Here is a 15,743-nt window from a genome sequence, read left to right on the forward strand (position 1 = left end):
CCAGAAATAAATGGAGACTCTGACAGAAAGAGGAAGCTGAAAAGCAAGGGCTTCTTCCTCCCATCTCCTCCTCCAACCTTGCTGGCTTTCTCCAGTAACTCCTCTTGGCAGAACCTAACAGGATTCACTGGCAAAGAAGAGATGTGATCTGCTCAGTCCCAGCCCCAGTATCACAAACAAAGCAAATAAAAGAGTAGGTTTGGAGATAAGCAACAACAGATTAATGACTGGCTCATGAGGGATTCTGAGTAGACCCATTGCTTTATCAGCTACGTAGGGCTGAGTAGCAAAGTAGAAAGAACTGTGGATTATAAAGCAGGGACTGTAATAAATATGAATGGTAACTCAATAGATATTGGTTAAATTAATTAATTTCTCATGTAACATTAAGCCACATAATCTCTTGTAGCTTTAGTTTGCTCATTGCTAGGGATCTTCAGTGCTTTCAAATTATTTTATTACACATGACACTAGAGGACCTTGCCTGATGTACAGATAACTTAAGATTGTAAAGACTAAGTACAACCGTTTATTGAATCCCAACCTATTTAATCCCCCTTTGTCTTGCTTTTCTCATCTGTAAATGGGAATATAATAGACTCTTCCTTATAGGATTATTTAGAGATCTAAGTACCTTGCAAAGTACTTAAAGCAGTCCCTAGAACAGAGCACACAGTGAATAAATGTTTGTTATTATCATTCCTCTGATCAACATCATTATTGAGATTATTAAGGAGTACAGAAGTGAAGAAGCTGCAATTGCTATCCTTTCACTTCCCACAAGCTAGAGAAAAAAAAAGGGTACTGAAACAGTAATCATGATTCAGAATAGATTATAGCTCAGTGTTATAATGTAAGTTCAACACTGGTCTAGAAGCATAGAGGAGAAAGAGGAGAAAAAAATGTTCCCAAATGTCCATGAACATGTCTGCAACAGTGAGTTTTTCATCCATCAAGTCTTCATCATCCTTCACTTCAGCACAACTTTCTGGGAAACTCTGCATATTACCAGCATCGAAATGAAGATGAAAGTCCAGAGTGGCTGATCTGGGGCTTCTCTGAGTGGGAGGAACCCATGGTCAATGGTCTAGGGCCCTCTCTGAAAAAGAAAGCAAGATAGAGAGGTGGATGTATAGATACAAGAAATCCAGAGAACACCTGTGAGATACTCTACAAATTGAACTTCACCAAGGCATATAGTCACCAAACTCTACAAGGTCAGTGCCAAAGAAAAAAGTCTTAAAGGCAGCTAGAGAAAAAGATAAGAACACATACAAATGGAACCCCATCAGGCTAACAGCAGACTTCTTGGCAGAAATCTTGCAAGCCAGGAGAGATTGAGGGCCTATTTTCATCATTCTTAAAGAAAGAACTTCCAACCAAGAGCTTCATATGCCACCAAACTAAGCTTTGTAAACAAAGGGAAATAAAATCTTTTCCAGACAAGCAAGTGCTAAGGGAATGTATTACCATTAGACCATATTTACAAGAGATCCTTAAGGGACTTCTAAACATGTAAACAAAAGAATGATACCTGCTACCACAAAAACACACTTGTATATAACCCACAGACCTCATAAAGCAACCACACAATAGAAACTACAAAGCAACCAGCTAACAACTTCACGAAAAGACCAATACCTCACATATCAATATTAACCTTGAATGTAAATGATTGAAGTGCCCCACTTGAAAGGCATATAGTGGCAATTTGGATAAAAAATAAGAGCCACTCATCTGCTGTCTTCAAGAGACCCATCTCATATGTAACAACATCCATAGGCTCAAAGTAAAGCGCTGAAGAAAGATTTTTACACAAATGGAACTCAAAAAAGAGCAGGGGTCACTATTCTTCTATCAGGTAAAACATACCATAAACCAACAATAGTGAAAAAAAAAGAACAAAGAAGGGCATTACATAATAATAAAGGGGTGACTACAACAAGAAGACTTAACCATTCTAAATATATACACACCCAACATTGGAGCACCCAGGTTCACAAAGCAAGTACTTCTAGACCTATGAAAAGACCTGTACAGCAACAACACACAATAATAATGGGGGACTTCAACAACTCACTAACAACATTAGATCATCAGGGCAGAAAACTAACAAATATATTCTGGACTTAAATTTAACACTTGACCAATTGGACATAATAGACATCTACTGAATACTCCACCCATTGACCACAGAATATACATTCCTCTCATCTGCATACAGAACATACTCCAAGATCAACCACATGCTCAACCATAAAGCAAATCTCAATAAATTCAAAAAAATAGGAATTATACCAATCATACTCTTGGACCACAGTGGAACAAAAGTAGAAATCAACACCAAGAAGATGTCTCAAAACCACACAAATACATGAAATTAAACAACTCACTCCTGAATTATTTTTGGGTAAACAAAAGAATTACAGCAAAAGTAAAAACATTCTTTGAAATAAATGAAAACAAAGACACAACATACCAAAATCTCCTGGATGCAGCAAAAGCAATATTACAAGGAAAGTTTATAGCACTAAATGCCTACCTCAAAAAGTTAGAAAGACCTCAAATTAACAATGTAATATCACACCTAGAGGAACTAGAAAAACAAGAACAAACTAATCTCAAGGCTAGTAGAATAAAAGAAATAACTAAAATCAGAGCAGAACTGAATGAAATTGAGACCCCAAAATTCTTACAAAGAATCAATAAAACCAAAAGTGGAGTTTTTGAAAGGATAAACAAGATCAATAAACCACTAGCTAGATTAACCAAAAAAAGAGAGAAAATCCAAATAAGCACAATCAGAAAGGACAAAGAAGACATTACAACTGATCTCACAGAAATACAGAAGATCCTTAAAGACTATTATGAACACCTCTATGCGCACAAAGTAGAAAAGCTGGAGGAAATGGATAAATTCCTAGAAATACACTTTTCATTTGCCTTGAAAACTGGAACAAGACAAGGATGCCCACTCACCACTCCTATTCAACATCATATGGAAGTCCAGATCTACACGGCAAGAGAAAGAAATAAAAGGTATACAAGTAGGAAAAGAAGGAGTTAAATTCTCTCTTTACTGATGATATGATTCTGTTTCTTGAAAACCCTACAGACTTCACCAAAAGGCTCCTGGAACTGATCAACAACTTCAGGAAAGGTGAAGTATACAAAGTCAGTATTCCAAGATTGAGTTTGTAAGAAATTGAAACCATGAACAGACTAATTGAGTTATGAAATTAAATCAGTAATTTTAAAAAAACTACCAACCAATAAAAGCCCCAGACTAGATGGATTCACAGCTGAATTCTACCTGACATACAAAGAAGAACCAGTACCAGTCATACTTAAACTATTCCAAAATACCAAGGAGGAAGGACTCCTTCCTAACTCATTCTATGAAGCTAGCACCACCCTGATACCAAAATCTGACAAAGACACAATGAAAAAAGAAAACTTCAGGCCAATATCCCTGATGAACATAGACACAAAAAATTCACAACAAAATACTAGCAAACCAAATCCAGCAGCACATCAAATAGTTAATTCGCATTGATCAAATAGGTTTCTTCTTAGGATGCATGGTTGGTTCAACATACACAAATCAATAAATTTTATTCACCACATAAACAGAATTAAAAACAAAAACTATATGATCATCTCAATAGACACAGAAAAAGCTTTTGATAAAATTCAACATCCCTTCATGACAAAAACTTTCAAGAAATTAGGCATTAAAGGAACACTCCTCAAAATAATAAGAGCCATTCATCTATGACAAATCTGCAGCCAACATCTTATTGAATGGGCAAAAACTGGAATCATTCCCCTTGAAAACTGGAACAAGACAAGGATGCCCACTCTCACCACTCCTATTCAACATAGTAGTGGAAGTCCTTGCCAGAGCAATCAGGTAAGAGAAAGAAATAAAAGACATGCAAATAGGAAAAGAAGTCAAATTATCTCTCTTTACTGATGATATGATTCTATTCCTCAAAAACCCTAAAGACTTCACCAGAAGGCTTCTGGAACTGGTAAACAACTTCAGTAAAGTCTCAGTATAAAAAGTCAATGTGACTGGGCACAGTGGCTCATGCCTGTAATCCCAGCACTTTGGGAGGCTGAGGCAGGTGGATCACCTGAGGTTGCGAGTTCAAGACCAGCCTGACCAACATGGAGAAACCCTGTCTCTACTAAAAATACAAAATTAGCTGGGCATGGTGGTGCATGCCTGTAATCCCAGCTACTCAGGAGGCTGAGGTAGGAGAATCGCTTGAACCCAGGAGGCAGAGGTTGCAGGGAGCCAAGATCGCACCATTGTACTCCAGCCTGGGCAATGAGAGCAAAACTCCGTCTCAAAAAAAAAAAAAAAAAAAAGTCAATGTACAAAAATCAGCAGCATTTCTGTATGCCAACAACATTAAAGTTGAGAGCCAAATCAAGAACATAATCCCATTTATAAATAGCTGCAAAAATACAATACAATACAATACAGTACAATACCTAGGAGTACATCTAACCAGGGAGTTAAAAAAATCTCTACAAGGAGAGCTATAAAACACTACTGAAGGAAATCACAGCTGACACAAACAAATGGAGAAACATTCCATGCTCATAAATTGGTAGAATTAATATTAGTAAAATGGCCATACTGTCCAAAGCAATGTGCAGATTCAATGCCGTTCCTATCAAGCTACCAATGTCATTTTTCACATAACTAGAAAAAACTATTCTAAAAATTCATGTGGAACCAAAAATGAGCCTGAATAGCCAAAGCAACCCTAAGCAAAACAAAAAACAAAACAAAAAAAAAAACAAAAAAAAAACAAAGCTGGAGGTGTCACATTACCTGACTTCAAACTGCACTATAAGGCTACAGTAACCAAAACAACATGGTACTGGTACGAAAACAGACACATAGATGAATGGAACAGAACAGAGAACCCAGAAATAAAGCCACACACCTACAGCCATCTCATCTTCAACAAAATTGACAAAAATAAGCAATGGAAAAAGGACTTCCTATTCAATAAATGGTTTTGGAATAGCTGACTAATCATATGCAGAAGAATGAAACTGGACCTCTACTTTTCATCATATATAAAAAGTAACTTAATATGGATTAAAGATTTACCTAAGCAAGAATCCTAGAAGAAAACCAGGAAACATTCTGTACATCAGTTTTGGGAAGTAATTTATGATGAAGTTATCAAAAGCAATTGCAACAAAAATAAAAATTAACAAGTAGGATTTAATTATACTAAAGAGCTTCTGCACATAGAAACTATGAACAGAGTTAACAGTTAACCCACAGAATGAGAGGAAATATTTGCAAACTATGCATCTGACAAAGGTCTAATATCCAGAATCTATAAGGAACTTAAACAATTGAATAAGCAAAAACCAAATAATACCATTAAAAAATGGGCAAAAGACATGAACAGACACTTCTCAAAAAAAGACATAATAAGTGGCCAACAAACATTTTTTAAAAAGTTCAGTATCACCAATCACTGGAGAAATGCAAATTAAAAGCACAATGAGATACCCCCCTCACACCAGTCAGGATGGTTATTGTTAAAAAGTCAAAAAGCAAGAGATGTTGGTTGGTGTGTGGAGAAAAGGGAACACTTATACAGTGTTGGTGGGAATGTAAATTAGTTCAGTCACTGTGGAAAGCAGTTTGGAGATTTCTCAAAGAACTAAAAACAGAACTATCATTCGACCCAGCAATCCCATTACTGGTTATATATCCAAAGGAAAATAAATTGTTTTACCAAAGAAACCCCCACATGCGTTCATATGTTTATCACAGCACTCTTCACAACAGCAAAGACTTGAAATCAACCTGGGTGCCCATCAACAGTGGGCTAAATAAACAAAACGTGGTACATATACATGGTGGAATACTACATAGCCATATAAAGAAACAAAGTTATGTCCTATGCAGCAACATGGATGCAGCTGGAGGCCATTATCCTAACCAAACTAATGCAAGAACAGAAAACATGAAACTACATGTTCTCACTTGTAAGTGAGAGATAAACAATAGGTACAAATGGACATAAAGATGGCGACAACAGACACTGGGGACTACTTGGCGGGAGGGATGGAGGGGACAAGTGTAGAAAAACTATGCTCATTACTTGGGTGACAGTATCAATCATACCCCAAACCTCAGCATCATGCATTATACCCAAATAACAAGCCTGCACATGTACCCCCTTGTATCCCCTAAAAAAAAAAACAGGGAAGGAAGGAAGAGAAGGAGAGAGACAGAAAGAGAGAGAAAGGGAGGGAGGGAGGGAGGGAGGGAGGGAGGAAGGAAGGAAGGAAGGAAGGAAGGAAGGAAGGAAGGAAGGAAGGAAGGAAGGAAGGAAGGAAGGAGAGAGTGAGGGAGAGAGGGAGGGAGGGAGAAAGGGAGGGAGAGAAGAGAGGGAGGGAGGGGAGCCAGAAGTGATACTACTCTCCTGTTACCTCTACCCTAGCCTAGCCTGGAAGAGCTAGAGGAGGACCAGTTAATGTGCAGGTCCCAGTGCACAGTGAAAACAGGGGGGCCCTGTTTAAAAATTATTAATAATTTCCACATATTGACCCCAGAGCATTAAACCAAGAGCAGGGCTCTTCTGGGTGCAAGGTGAGACCACACAGGTCACAGGTCCATGAAGCTGCCACAGCTAGAGAGACCTCATTAAAGAAACCATCCTGCTGCCCCCATTAAGAAAATGCATGCAAATGGGTACAAGCTAGGTCTCAGTGAATTATAATAATACTTGAGGTTTATTGAGTATTTAGTATGTGCCAGACACTCCTCTAAGCATATGATGTGTATTAACTAATCTATTACTCCAAAGTAGGTTTTGTTATTACATCCGTTTTAGAGGTAAAGAAATTGGAGCTCAGAGAGGTTACGTAACCTGTCCAGTGTCACACAGCTGCTAAGTGGAGCCATGATTGCAAATCCAGTCAGTTGGGATCCAGAGCCCATGCTTTTAATCACTATGCTCCTGTTTCTCTCAAAGCAAATACCATTTCTCCAGAACTCTCCAGTCCACGTCCCCTCCGAGTGTGGCAAACCAGGGCGAGAACAGAAATCAGTATTTGCTTACTCTTATGTCATAGTCTAAACCTACATATACATTCCAATATCTAATTTGCTTTTCATGGTTTTTTTTTTTCTTCTATAAATGGGGACGCCTGTGTAAAACAAAGTAAAGAAGAGAAAAAAGAAAAGAAAATTTGCTGGTAATTCTATCAATCAGACATAACCACTGGTAATATATAGGTATATAGACATCTAGCCATCATACATGTTTCTCCACATGCATTATACTTGAACTTTAAGTGTAATTGTCTATTTTGAAGAGTTTTCCAGACCACTAGATTTTCTCAGCAGCATCATTTTTAATGTCCCTCCACTATGCCATTTTATTTGTGTAAGATAATGTATGTATTCACATGTTGTTGGACATTAGTGCTGTGCACCATTTTTGTTATTCAAAATAGTTCTGGGATCATAATTGTGTAGCTAAATCTTTGTATCCATCCATGATTATTTCTTGAGAAAAAAAATCCTAGAATTTGAAACACTAGGTCAAAGGGCAAATTATATTTACTTAAGAAATTAAATTAAAACAAAACAAAAAGAAGACAGCACTGCCACCTTGCATTTCAAACATATTGCTGATGGCCCGTGGTGATGCGCAGAGGTTTCCTGCAGTGCACACACACTGGGACGGCCACTAACACTTTCTAATGATTTGTTTCATGGCTTCATACCATCTCTGTCCTGCCATCTCTGTTTTAGATTGTGGCCAAGAAATACCGCAACTATGATATCCCAGCTGAGATGACAGGCCTGTGGCGGTACCTCAAGAACGCCTACGCCCGTGATGAGTTCACTAACACCTGTGCAGCTGACAGTGAGATCGAATTGGCCTACGCTGACGTCGCCAAACGCCTCAGCCGATCCTGAGCACAGCCATTTTGCCCCATCCCCACTGCAGAAGGACTCAACCACTCCCCTAAGACTCCAGCTTCATAGACTCCTCTTTCTCACTGCCTTGAGGCACACTTTTTGTAATCAAGCCTCATCCTTGCTGGTATCATGGGAACTCCAGCTTGCTCTCTTTCACGAAGGTCCGCACCATCCCTGGCCTCCTCACATAGGAATCTAGCAGAAATGATAGACACAGTCCACCTCTTGGCCTGCCAGCCTGATCTGGGCTCAGCATGTTTGGGGTCAGTCAGTGTTGGAGAGCCCACATATGGGATTGCCACTGGCTTCTTCTGCCAATATCAAAATACCTTCTCAGATGCTTTAGAAACATGCAACACCAGCTCCTTTTCTACCCTCCTCTCCGTCCATACCTACAAGGCCAAGGACAAATGCCATCATCCTTCTTAGAAAGAGATCTATTACCCCATTAGGAGAGACAGAGAGAGTGAATGGAGGAGGACCGAGCTGGCTGTGGACTTGGGTGTCTGGTAAACACAGCTTCAGTCTCACTACTTCTAATACTCCGGTTATTGGGCACTAAGGGCCAGACTGGAAAGTCACTTGAGACACAGTCTCAGTTTGTTGCAGTGCCAGGAATGCTGTGCTGCTGCTGCGCACCTGGCCCGTGCTGTCCCTGGCTTCCATGCTGTCCAGGCCCTGCCAGAAAAGGAAATTGGCATGCAATTCTAAACTGCAGTGACTGGGATGGGAGGGGAGGGGAGCAGTGTTGATGCCAAAAGGCCCACGGGGTCTACCAGCCACGGGGTTTGCTTGCTTAGGAGTAGTTGTTTCAGTGGTGATTACAGGCCTGGGTTTGACTGTGCTTACCAATGAGTGGTTTTTGAGCTATGAGAAAGTGGATGGGAGTGGGAGGAGGAGGGATGGGTGAAGACAAAAGAGTTCTTTATGACTCTTGATGTTCCCTGGTAAACTTTTAAAAAGGCCTTCTCTCATGATCTAAGTCTTGGACTGGTGGCGTCATATAACTGCTAACCGTACAGTAAAAACCCAAGAACGGGCCAAAAATGTCTTCCCGGTTTCTCCAAGCTGCTTCTGGAATGCAGGTCTGTTGGCTGGGTGCTCTCCAGCAGTTGCTCCTGCCTGATTCGGCTGTAGCCTGTAATGGGTAAGAGCCACGTTTAGGAGGTGGTCTGATCATGGAACACCTTAGGAAGAAAGTCCATGAGCCTTTCTGACTAGAAAACCATGTGGCTTGAACTTGAAGAAAAATATAGACCCATCTGGGTTAATTTTCCTACAATCAGACTTAACTGCCAGATGAAAAAAAAGGAAAAATTTTTAAGCTAATATTTCACTCTTTTGTCATTCTCCTTGAGTTTCATCTCCTAAAAAGCTTACCCAGCCCGAGCTTGGGGACCTGCGCAGAGGAAACTAAGAAAAATACTCTCATCAACTCCCTCTCCCAGTGAACGCCCAGTGAGAAAATCCATTTGCCACAGGCCCTTACCTTCAACAATCCCCCTTCTATGGCGTTCGCTGGGAAAGGGTGAGGCTCCCAAGTGCCGGAAAGCCCCTGGACTTGGCTCATTTCTCAGCAAGGGCAGGACAGCACGGGTCCTTTCCATAGAAACATCAACAAATTCTAACCCAAGCAATCCCTGGACCTACCTGCCTCCAGGGATCTCTGAAGAAAAACGGTGACCCATTGATCAAATCAGAGGAGAGGAAGCAGGAGGCCTCCTAGAGCCCACTGAGGAAGAGGAACTTTCTCAGTAGGACACTTTATAAGCCTGAGAAAGCTTTGAAAAGACAGAATGAGTTGATTCATTTCCACCTCTAAAGGAACCTTTCCAGGTCCCCCTGGAAACTGTGCCCTGGAGATGTTTAACAAGGAGAACTGGTGAGGAAACAGTCCTTTTTTACTGTAGGGAAAAGCCCCAAACTGGCCTCCTGGGGAATGAGGGCTGGAATGATCCCGAAGGCCTTTTAATTAGTGTGAAATCCTGCTGTACTCAGAAATCCTTCCCCGAATTTACAGCACAGGCAAGATGACCTAAGAGGCAGTTTACTTCCCTGAGACCCACAGTTGGGCTGTTCTGGAAACACATCTGTGAATCATAGCCAATTGCCACAGAGAAAACAGAACCAAGCGTCCGGTGAGGCGACTCCACCCCAGAGAAGGCTACAGAATTCCAAGGACTCGGATTGGATGTTCAGAATTCAGCAACTGGCAAGTCCTTAAAAACAAACAGGCCAAACCAAATCAATATTGCTGTTTCTAGATGTCCCTTCTTGTGGTTGAGTTAGTTTTACAGAGATAAATATATTAAGGCAAGGAGGTGGGGATGTTATATGATCAATTATAGCCATTTAAAAGAGAGGGAGGAGTTACAGAAGGAAGGCACTTCTGGGTCCTTAATTCAGAAATATCTTCATATTTCAGCACTGGTTTGTCATATAACGCAAGTGACTCTGGACTAAGAGTTATGGTGTCTTATGACTAGATTTATTATGGTATATTAAAGTAACAATACTATTAACATTACCTTCCTTTTTTTTTTTTTTTCCAAAGAGATCTTTCTCCAGATGCTTCAGCCTGTCTAGGCTTCTTATCATATGTGCAGCACATCATGTCTCAGCAACAGTGTGGTAAGGTCCTTAGGTGGCCCAAGAACAACTCAGGGAGCATGGGAGGGTCTGCAGTTGGGACCCCACACTACACAGCTATAGGGTAGGAGGCTTCTTTGTCATTGGTCCTGAATGAATACGAATCGCTCAGAAAGCATTTTGGTGGCACAGAAAGGGGATGTATTTGTGTGGAGATCTTATTTTATTTTGTATTTATTTATCTCCTTTGACTTGCACAGCACTATTGGGGGTGGGGGAAGCAGGGTAGTGGGAGATGAAGAGAGAAGCAAGAGTCAAACTCAGAATGACTGAGTTGAATTCACTATCTATTCAGCACTGCCTGCTTCTGAGGTTGGCCCAGAGAGAAGGTATTGAGTAAGATCTTAACAACTATAGAAAGTAAGCGGGATAAGGAAAATCATGATGGATCCAGAGCGCAGTTTCTTCAGCTCCTGATACAGAAAGTCAAATGCTTGATAAATTCAGTCACAGATGTGAGCATGGCTATATTCTTTTAAACAAGAGGTAGAGTGACCTAGCACTAAGCAAATGAACTGAAATGTCGGAAACACAGTCCATCAGCTTATTTGGCCACACGATCCCAAACTAGTTTTAGCTTGGGAAATGGGCCTGTCCTTAGCATCGCCTTCTTGTGCTGGTGGGGCCAGCGAAGTTTTGATCTTATCAGAAAAAGGCCACACCAAGAGTGAGGTTTCCCGGGCTGCCTTTTCAGGCCCTTGTCAAATGAAACAACAGAAGCTCTTCACAGTTCTGTGCCCCATGGCCATTCGACAGACAATACCAAGCATCTCGAATTGTCATAAGATGGGTCATGCCTGAAATAGATCTTGACCATATGAGAGTCCCAGAAATCAGCAAGGCCTAGACAAATAGGATTAAGAGGGAGGCAGAGGGAAGAAGGTGCAGGTTGACCTTGTAAAGAGTTTAGCATAACTGTGAGAGACTGTGTCTAAAATTAAACTGATCTAGAAGCAGCAGGTAGGTATTCAGTAAGTAATTCTGTGACTCGCCTCAATTCCCACTGGCCAGGGGTCATCTCAATTGCACAGTGAATCAAGATGCTGGTGTCATCCTTCTTGGAAAGAGGAAATGTTAACTCATGGTTAAAACTAAGTACAATGATTCCCAAGGGATCACTTTCTTATTTTTTTAAATGACATTAACGAGAAACTTTAAAAAAGCATCAGAGAAAGACGTGTGCATGTGAAGCACCCTGATTCTGATGTTACGAGAACTTAAGTGAACAGGACCTGCTACACACAGCCCCATTGTCTTCTATCCATTTCTCTTTATCATTCAAAGCAAGCAACATGTGCCCTCCTCGTGAACACACATTCTTCTCCTTTGTCAGTATGTGTCTCCCAACTTAGTGTCAGGATACTTTCGATTCATAATTATGTATGATCCAATGTGTACATAATTTCATTTAACGTTATTTAAAGAAATAGATCCAATTCCTCTCTTGCAACCAAAAATAAATAAAATACATTGCCTCAATATAAGGTTTGGGTTATTCTGTGTTTCTATAGAGGCAATCTGTTTTTGGTAAAATGTACTTTTAAGGATCCAGTCATCTAAAGTATTTTATGTAGAGTTAGAGATTTCACAATATTGACTATACATATATTTAAAATATAAAATATCCAACTGATGTTTGAATTTGTCTTACTTTCCTGACCACCTCGTTGTTCCATTTTATAAGGTGGGGAGTTAACTAGCTTAACAAAAGATGCTTAGCTTTTGTAAAAGAGCAAGTGTTTCATTTTACAAAGACACTCCAAATGATAGTTACTTGATTTTCTCGAGACCTTGAACTGTGGTGATGAAATAACAGGACTTGCTTTCAAGCCTGAATAAATGTAAAATGCCTTTTAATGAAGATAGAGCTGAGTGTTTTCCTCATGAATCTGAACCAATTACAAATTTGTGTTCCAGTCTTGATTGGTATTGACTGATTCAAATAAAGTTGGTTTATTTTCACATATTACAAGAGTGGTCATCTAACTTCTTGTTTGAGGTGGGGATTTCCTATGCTGTTTTAGATGACTAGTATGAAGTACCTTTTTTCCACATAAAGGTTAATTTATTTTCCCATTATAAAGGGAAATGTTTACTCTTTTTAAAAATCAAAAGCATGCCTGAATAATTTTTGTATTTTAGTAGAGATGGGATTTCACCATGTTGGCCAGGCTGATCTTGAACTCCTGACCTCAAGTGATCCGACTGTAACCCCAGCTACTTTGGAGGCTGAGGCAGGAGAATTGCTTGAACCTGGGAGGTGGAGGTTGCAGTGAGCCGAGATCACACCACTGCACTCCAGCCTGAGTGACAGCAACAGAGCAAGACTCCCTCTCAAACAAAACAAAACAAAAAAATCAAAAGCAAATGGAAAGGAGTAAGAAGAAAAGGAAAAGCACAAAGTTTGTGAACTAGCCATCCGAGAACCATTTTTTTTTTTTGCAAGGCTAAATAAACATTCTTTCATAATACTTGGGCTAGGTAAAAAATTATACTGATGCCCTTTCAGTGTTTCATATTTCCCATCTGCATTGTCATCCATAGAGGTAGATCAACAGTGACAGTCCAGGTATAATTTAATAATTCCTTAAAATATCGTTCTTCTTGTGCCCAGAGCTCTCTGTTGGCTCTTAGTGGCTTGTGTAGCCCTGTCAGCATTCCTGGGCTGAAATCCCTACTCTCAACACCACATCACTGACTCTGGGTTCAGGTTCCCAGAGTCCTTAGTAAGCTTTGCCTGAAGCCAATGTGACGTCTGATGAAGACTTCTGTGAGCATTCACATTGCTAAAGGGTACAAAGTTCTCGGCTGTGTCTTGTGTCCTCTAGACTCAGTCATAACAGCACTTCATTACCTTGGAATAGATGAAACAGCAGACCCACGGGTGGATCCTGATGGGAGGGGTAGCCTGATGGGAGGGGCTCAGGGCAGGTGCAGCAGATGCAGCTGGTGGTCACCCCAGCATCCCGACTCCCATCTTCCACAGGCAGAGCTCTCATTGGTTCAGGAGTCCACCACCTCCCTCCTCCGTACTCACCCACACTACTCAGATGACTGAATCGAGGGTGATTTCATCCCCAGTTCCAAGGGTAAAGCACAAATGATCTGGGCCATCCTGCTGGCTGTAGTTGGTTTCAAAGTGGGCTCCTGACCAAGTTCCACCCAGTATTGTGAAGGGAGATTTGCTCAGGAGCTTCTGAGAAAGATCCCCTTGTTCTTAAGAAAGTGACTACTTAAGTCACTGCTTCTGGATGTGGGTATGAGGCCTGGAAGTGCTGCCGTCCTCTGGGGACCCTGAGAGTGTAGCAGCCTCCGGGCAAAGGCAACATGCTACAAAACACAGCAAGAGACAGAGACGGAACCTGGGTCCTTGTATTGACCACAGAGTTGCTAAATCAACAAACCCTGAAACTGGTCCTAACTCTGGATTTCCTGTTCTGTAATTCATCCCAGATTGTTTGAAGGTGATTTTCTTTTCCCCCATGAGTGACCCAAGGCATTCTAAGTGGTATATTAGCCAAGTTAGTTGTGGTGGTTATTTTTTTAATAGCCAGTTAGATCATCAGACTGCTCACCCAGGAGGCGTCCCAGGCTTCCACTGTGTGAACGTAGGGCATCTGCTCTCCAGGCTGACCAAGAGCTGGGAGCATGGGAGACATCATCTCTCTGTGTCTTGGTTTCCTTAATGGTGCTATGAAGAAACCAAGGGGCACAGGATGGCAGTGACTGTGTCTAGCATTGAGGAAGACTAAGTCCTATTCCAGACAAGATTCCAGAGAAGTAACATTGGAAATGAGAGTATCTCATTACACTCAAAGGTGTTGTGACCTACACTTCTTTTATTTATTTCTTTTACTTTTATGTCTAGTAGCTAACCTACCCAGAGCCCCCTGTAAGTTTTACCTTATGGGAAAAGGCATGGAGTATAAGACTGGAGAGGTAGGAAGCTCAGGATTGAAAACAAAGAAATGAGAATTTGACTGCTAGGTCCATCATTAAACTAATATGTGACCTTGAGCAAGGCTCCTTTCTGGGCCTCAGTTTCCTGAAGGGAGTTACGAAGTCTCCTTGGCTATGAGATTATACAGTCTCTGATGAAGAGTACTTTTTGGTAATAAAGGGTTATTTTAAGTGGAATGACATTTCAACCAATTGGAACATTCAATCTATTGGGAGGTCTCTCTGTGGTCTTCTTTAATGGAAAGAAGCCAAAAACCAGAAAATACACAGCCATCAGGTATTTGTCTATGTGAGTTTTTTCTTTTAAAGTAAATTTCATTATATGGGTCTTGGAGTCAATTTACATTATATGGGTCTCCTATCTTTCTACCTAGATTCACTGAAATCGACATTCATGTGCAATAAACATGACTCTGAGGCCCTGCAACTGGGTTCATTCAGCTGCATTTATTTATGCAAAGAGTAAAGCATAGCCAAAATTTGGGAAGATTTTTAATTAAAAAAAGTGGAGATGAGAAAAGCAAGTTTCAATGTAATCCTCCTTTAACTAGAATATCTCAATGCCCCACTCTTATTTCCAAATTCATACAGGCCTTGGAGTCTAGACTGCTAAGATGCATAATACAAATGCTATAATAGAGACCAGTGTAGAACCCAGTACTATTCCATCTGTGGAGCAGTGCTTGGTTTCACACCATTTTCAGTCTGTCTAGAATTGTTTCCTGTGTGTTAGTCACTGTTACCACCCTGCCCCCAATTAAAAACTAAGCTCCTTTAAGAGATAGAGTGCAGGTTATTCAATTTTTGTGCTGTGTCTCACCTTGTCTAGCACTCAGCAAATATTAGATGCTCAAAAGTATTTATTAGTGGTTGACTGGAGAGATCATGAGACACTATTGCAGACTTCTGGGTTCACCTTGGATCTCACTCTTCATTTCCTTCTAGTCTCTGACACCCACTGTACCATAATTCTGAAAATAGATTGAAAACGGAGAGCTAAGGAGAGAAATAGGTGTTTGTGTTAGTTAAATACGCTTCTAAGGTGCTTCTGAAGAATGAATCCTTCTAAAACAGTGTGTACAGCATTTGTCTATCTGGCTGAAAAAATCAAAAGCTACCTAAGCTTATTTTATCACATGGTTCTGATGAGTTAATA

General features: G+C 40.6%; 1 protein-coding gene across 5 annotated transcripts in view; it reads left to right on the forward strand.

The window, feature by feature from the left end:
- The window catches only part of LOC105489525 (chloride intracellular channel 5), a 137,755-nt gene that overhangs the window by 107,233 nt on the left and 14,779 nt on the right, over positions 1-15,743 (forward strand). For 4 of the 5 annotated variants that reach the window (XM_071096963.1, XM_011754355.2, XM_011754354.3 and 1 more), the window contains exon 6: positions 7,808-12,593. The exons of the other annotated variant lie outside the window; for it this stretch is intronic. In XM_071096963.1, the coding sequence (XP_070953064.1) occupies positions 7,808-7,975 (168 nt within the window). In that variant the 3' untranslated portion in view covers positions 7,976-12,593. Of the gene's footprint in view, positions 1-7,807; positions 12,594-15,743 lie in introns of those variants that run through there. 5 annotated transcript variants of the gene reach the window in all.

Source organism: Macaca nemestrina, chromosome 5 (genome assembly GCF_043159975.1).
Source record: "Macaca nemestrina isolate mMacNem1 chromosome 5, mMacNem.hap1, whole genome shotgun sequence".
NCBI lineage: Eukaryota > Metazoa > Chordata > Mammalia > Primates > Cercopithecidae > Macaca > Macaca nemestrina.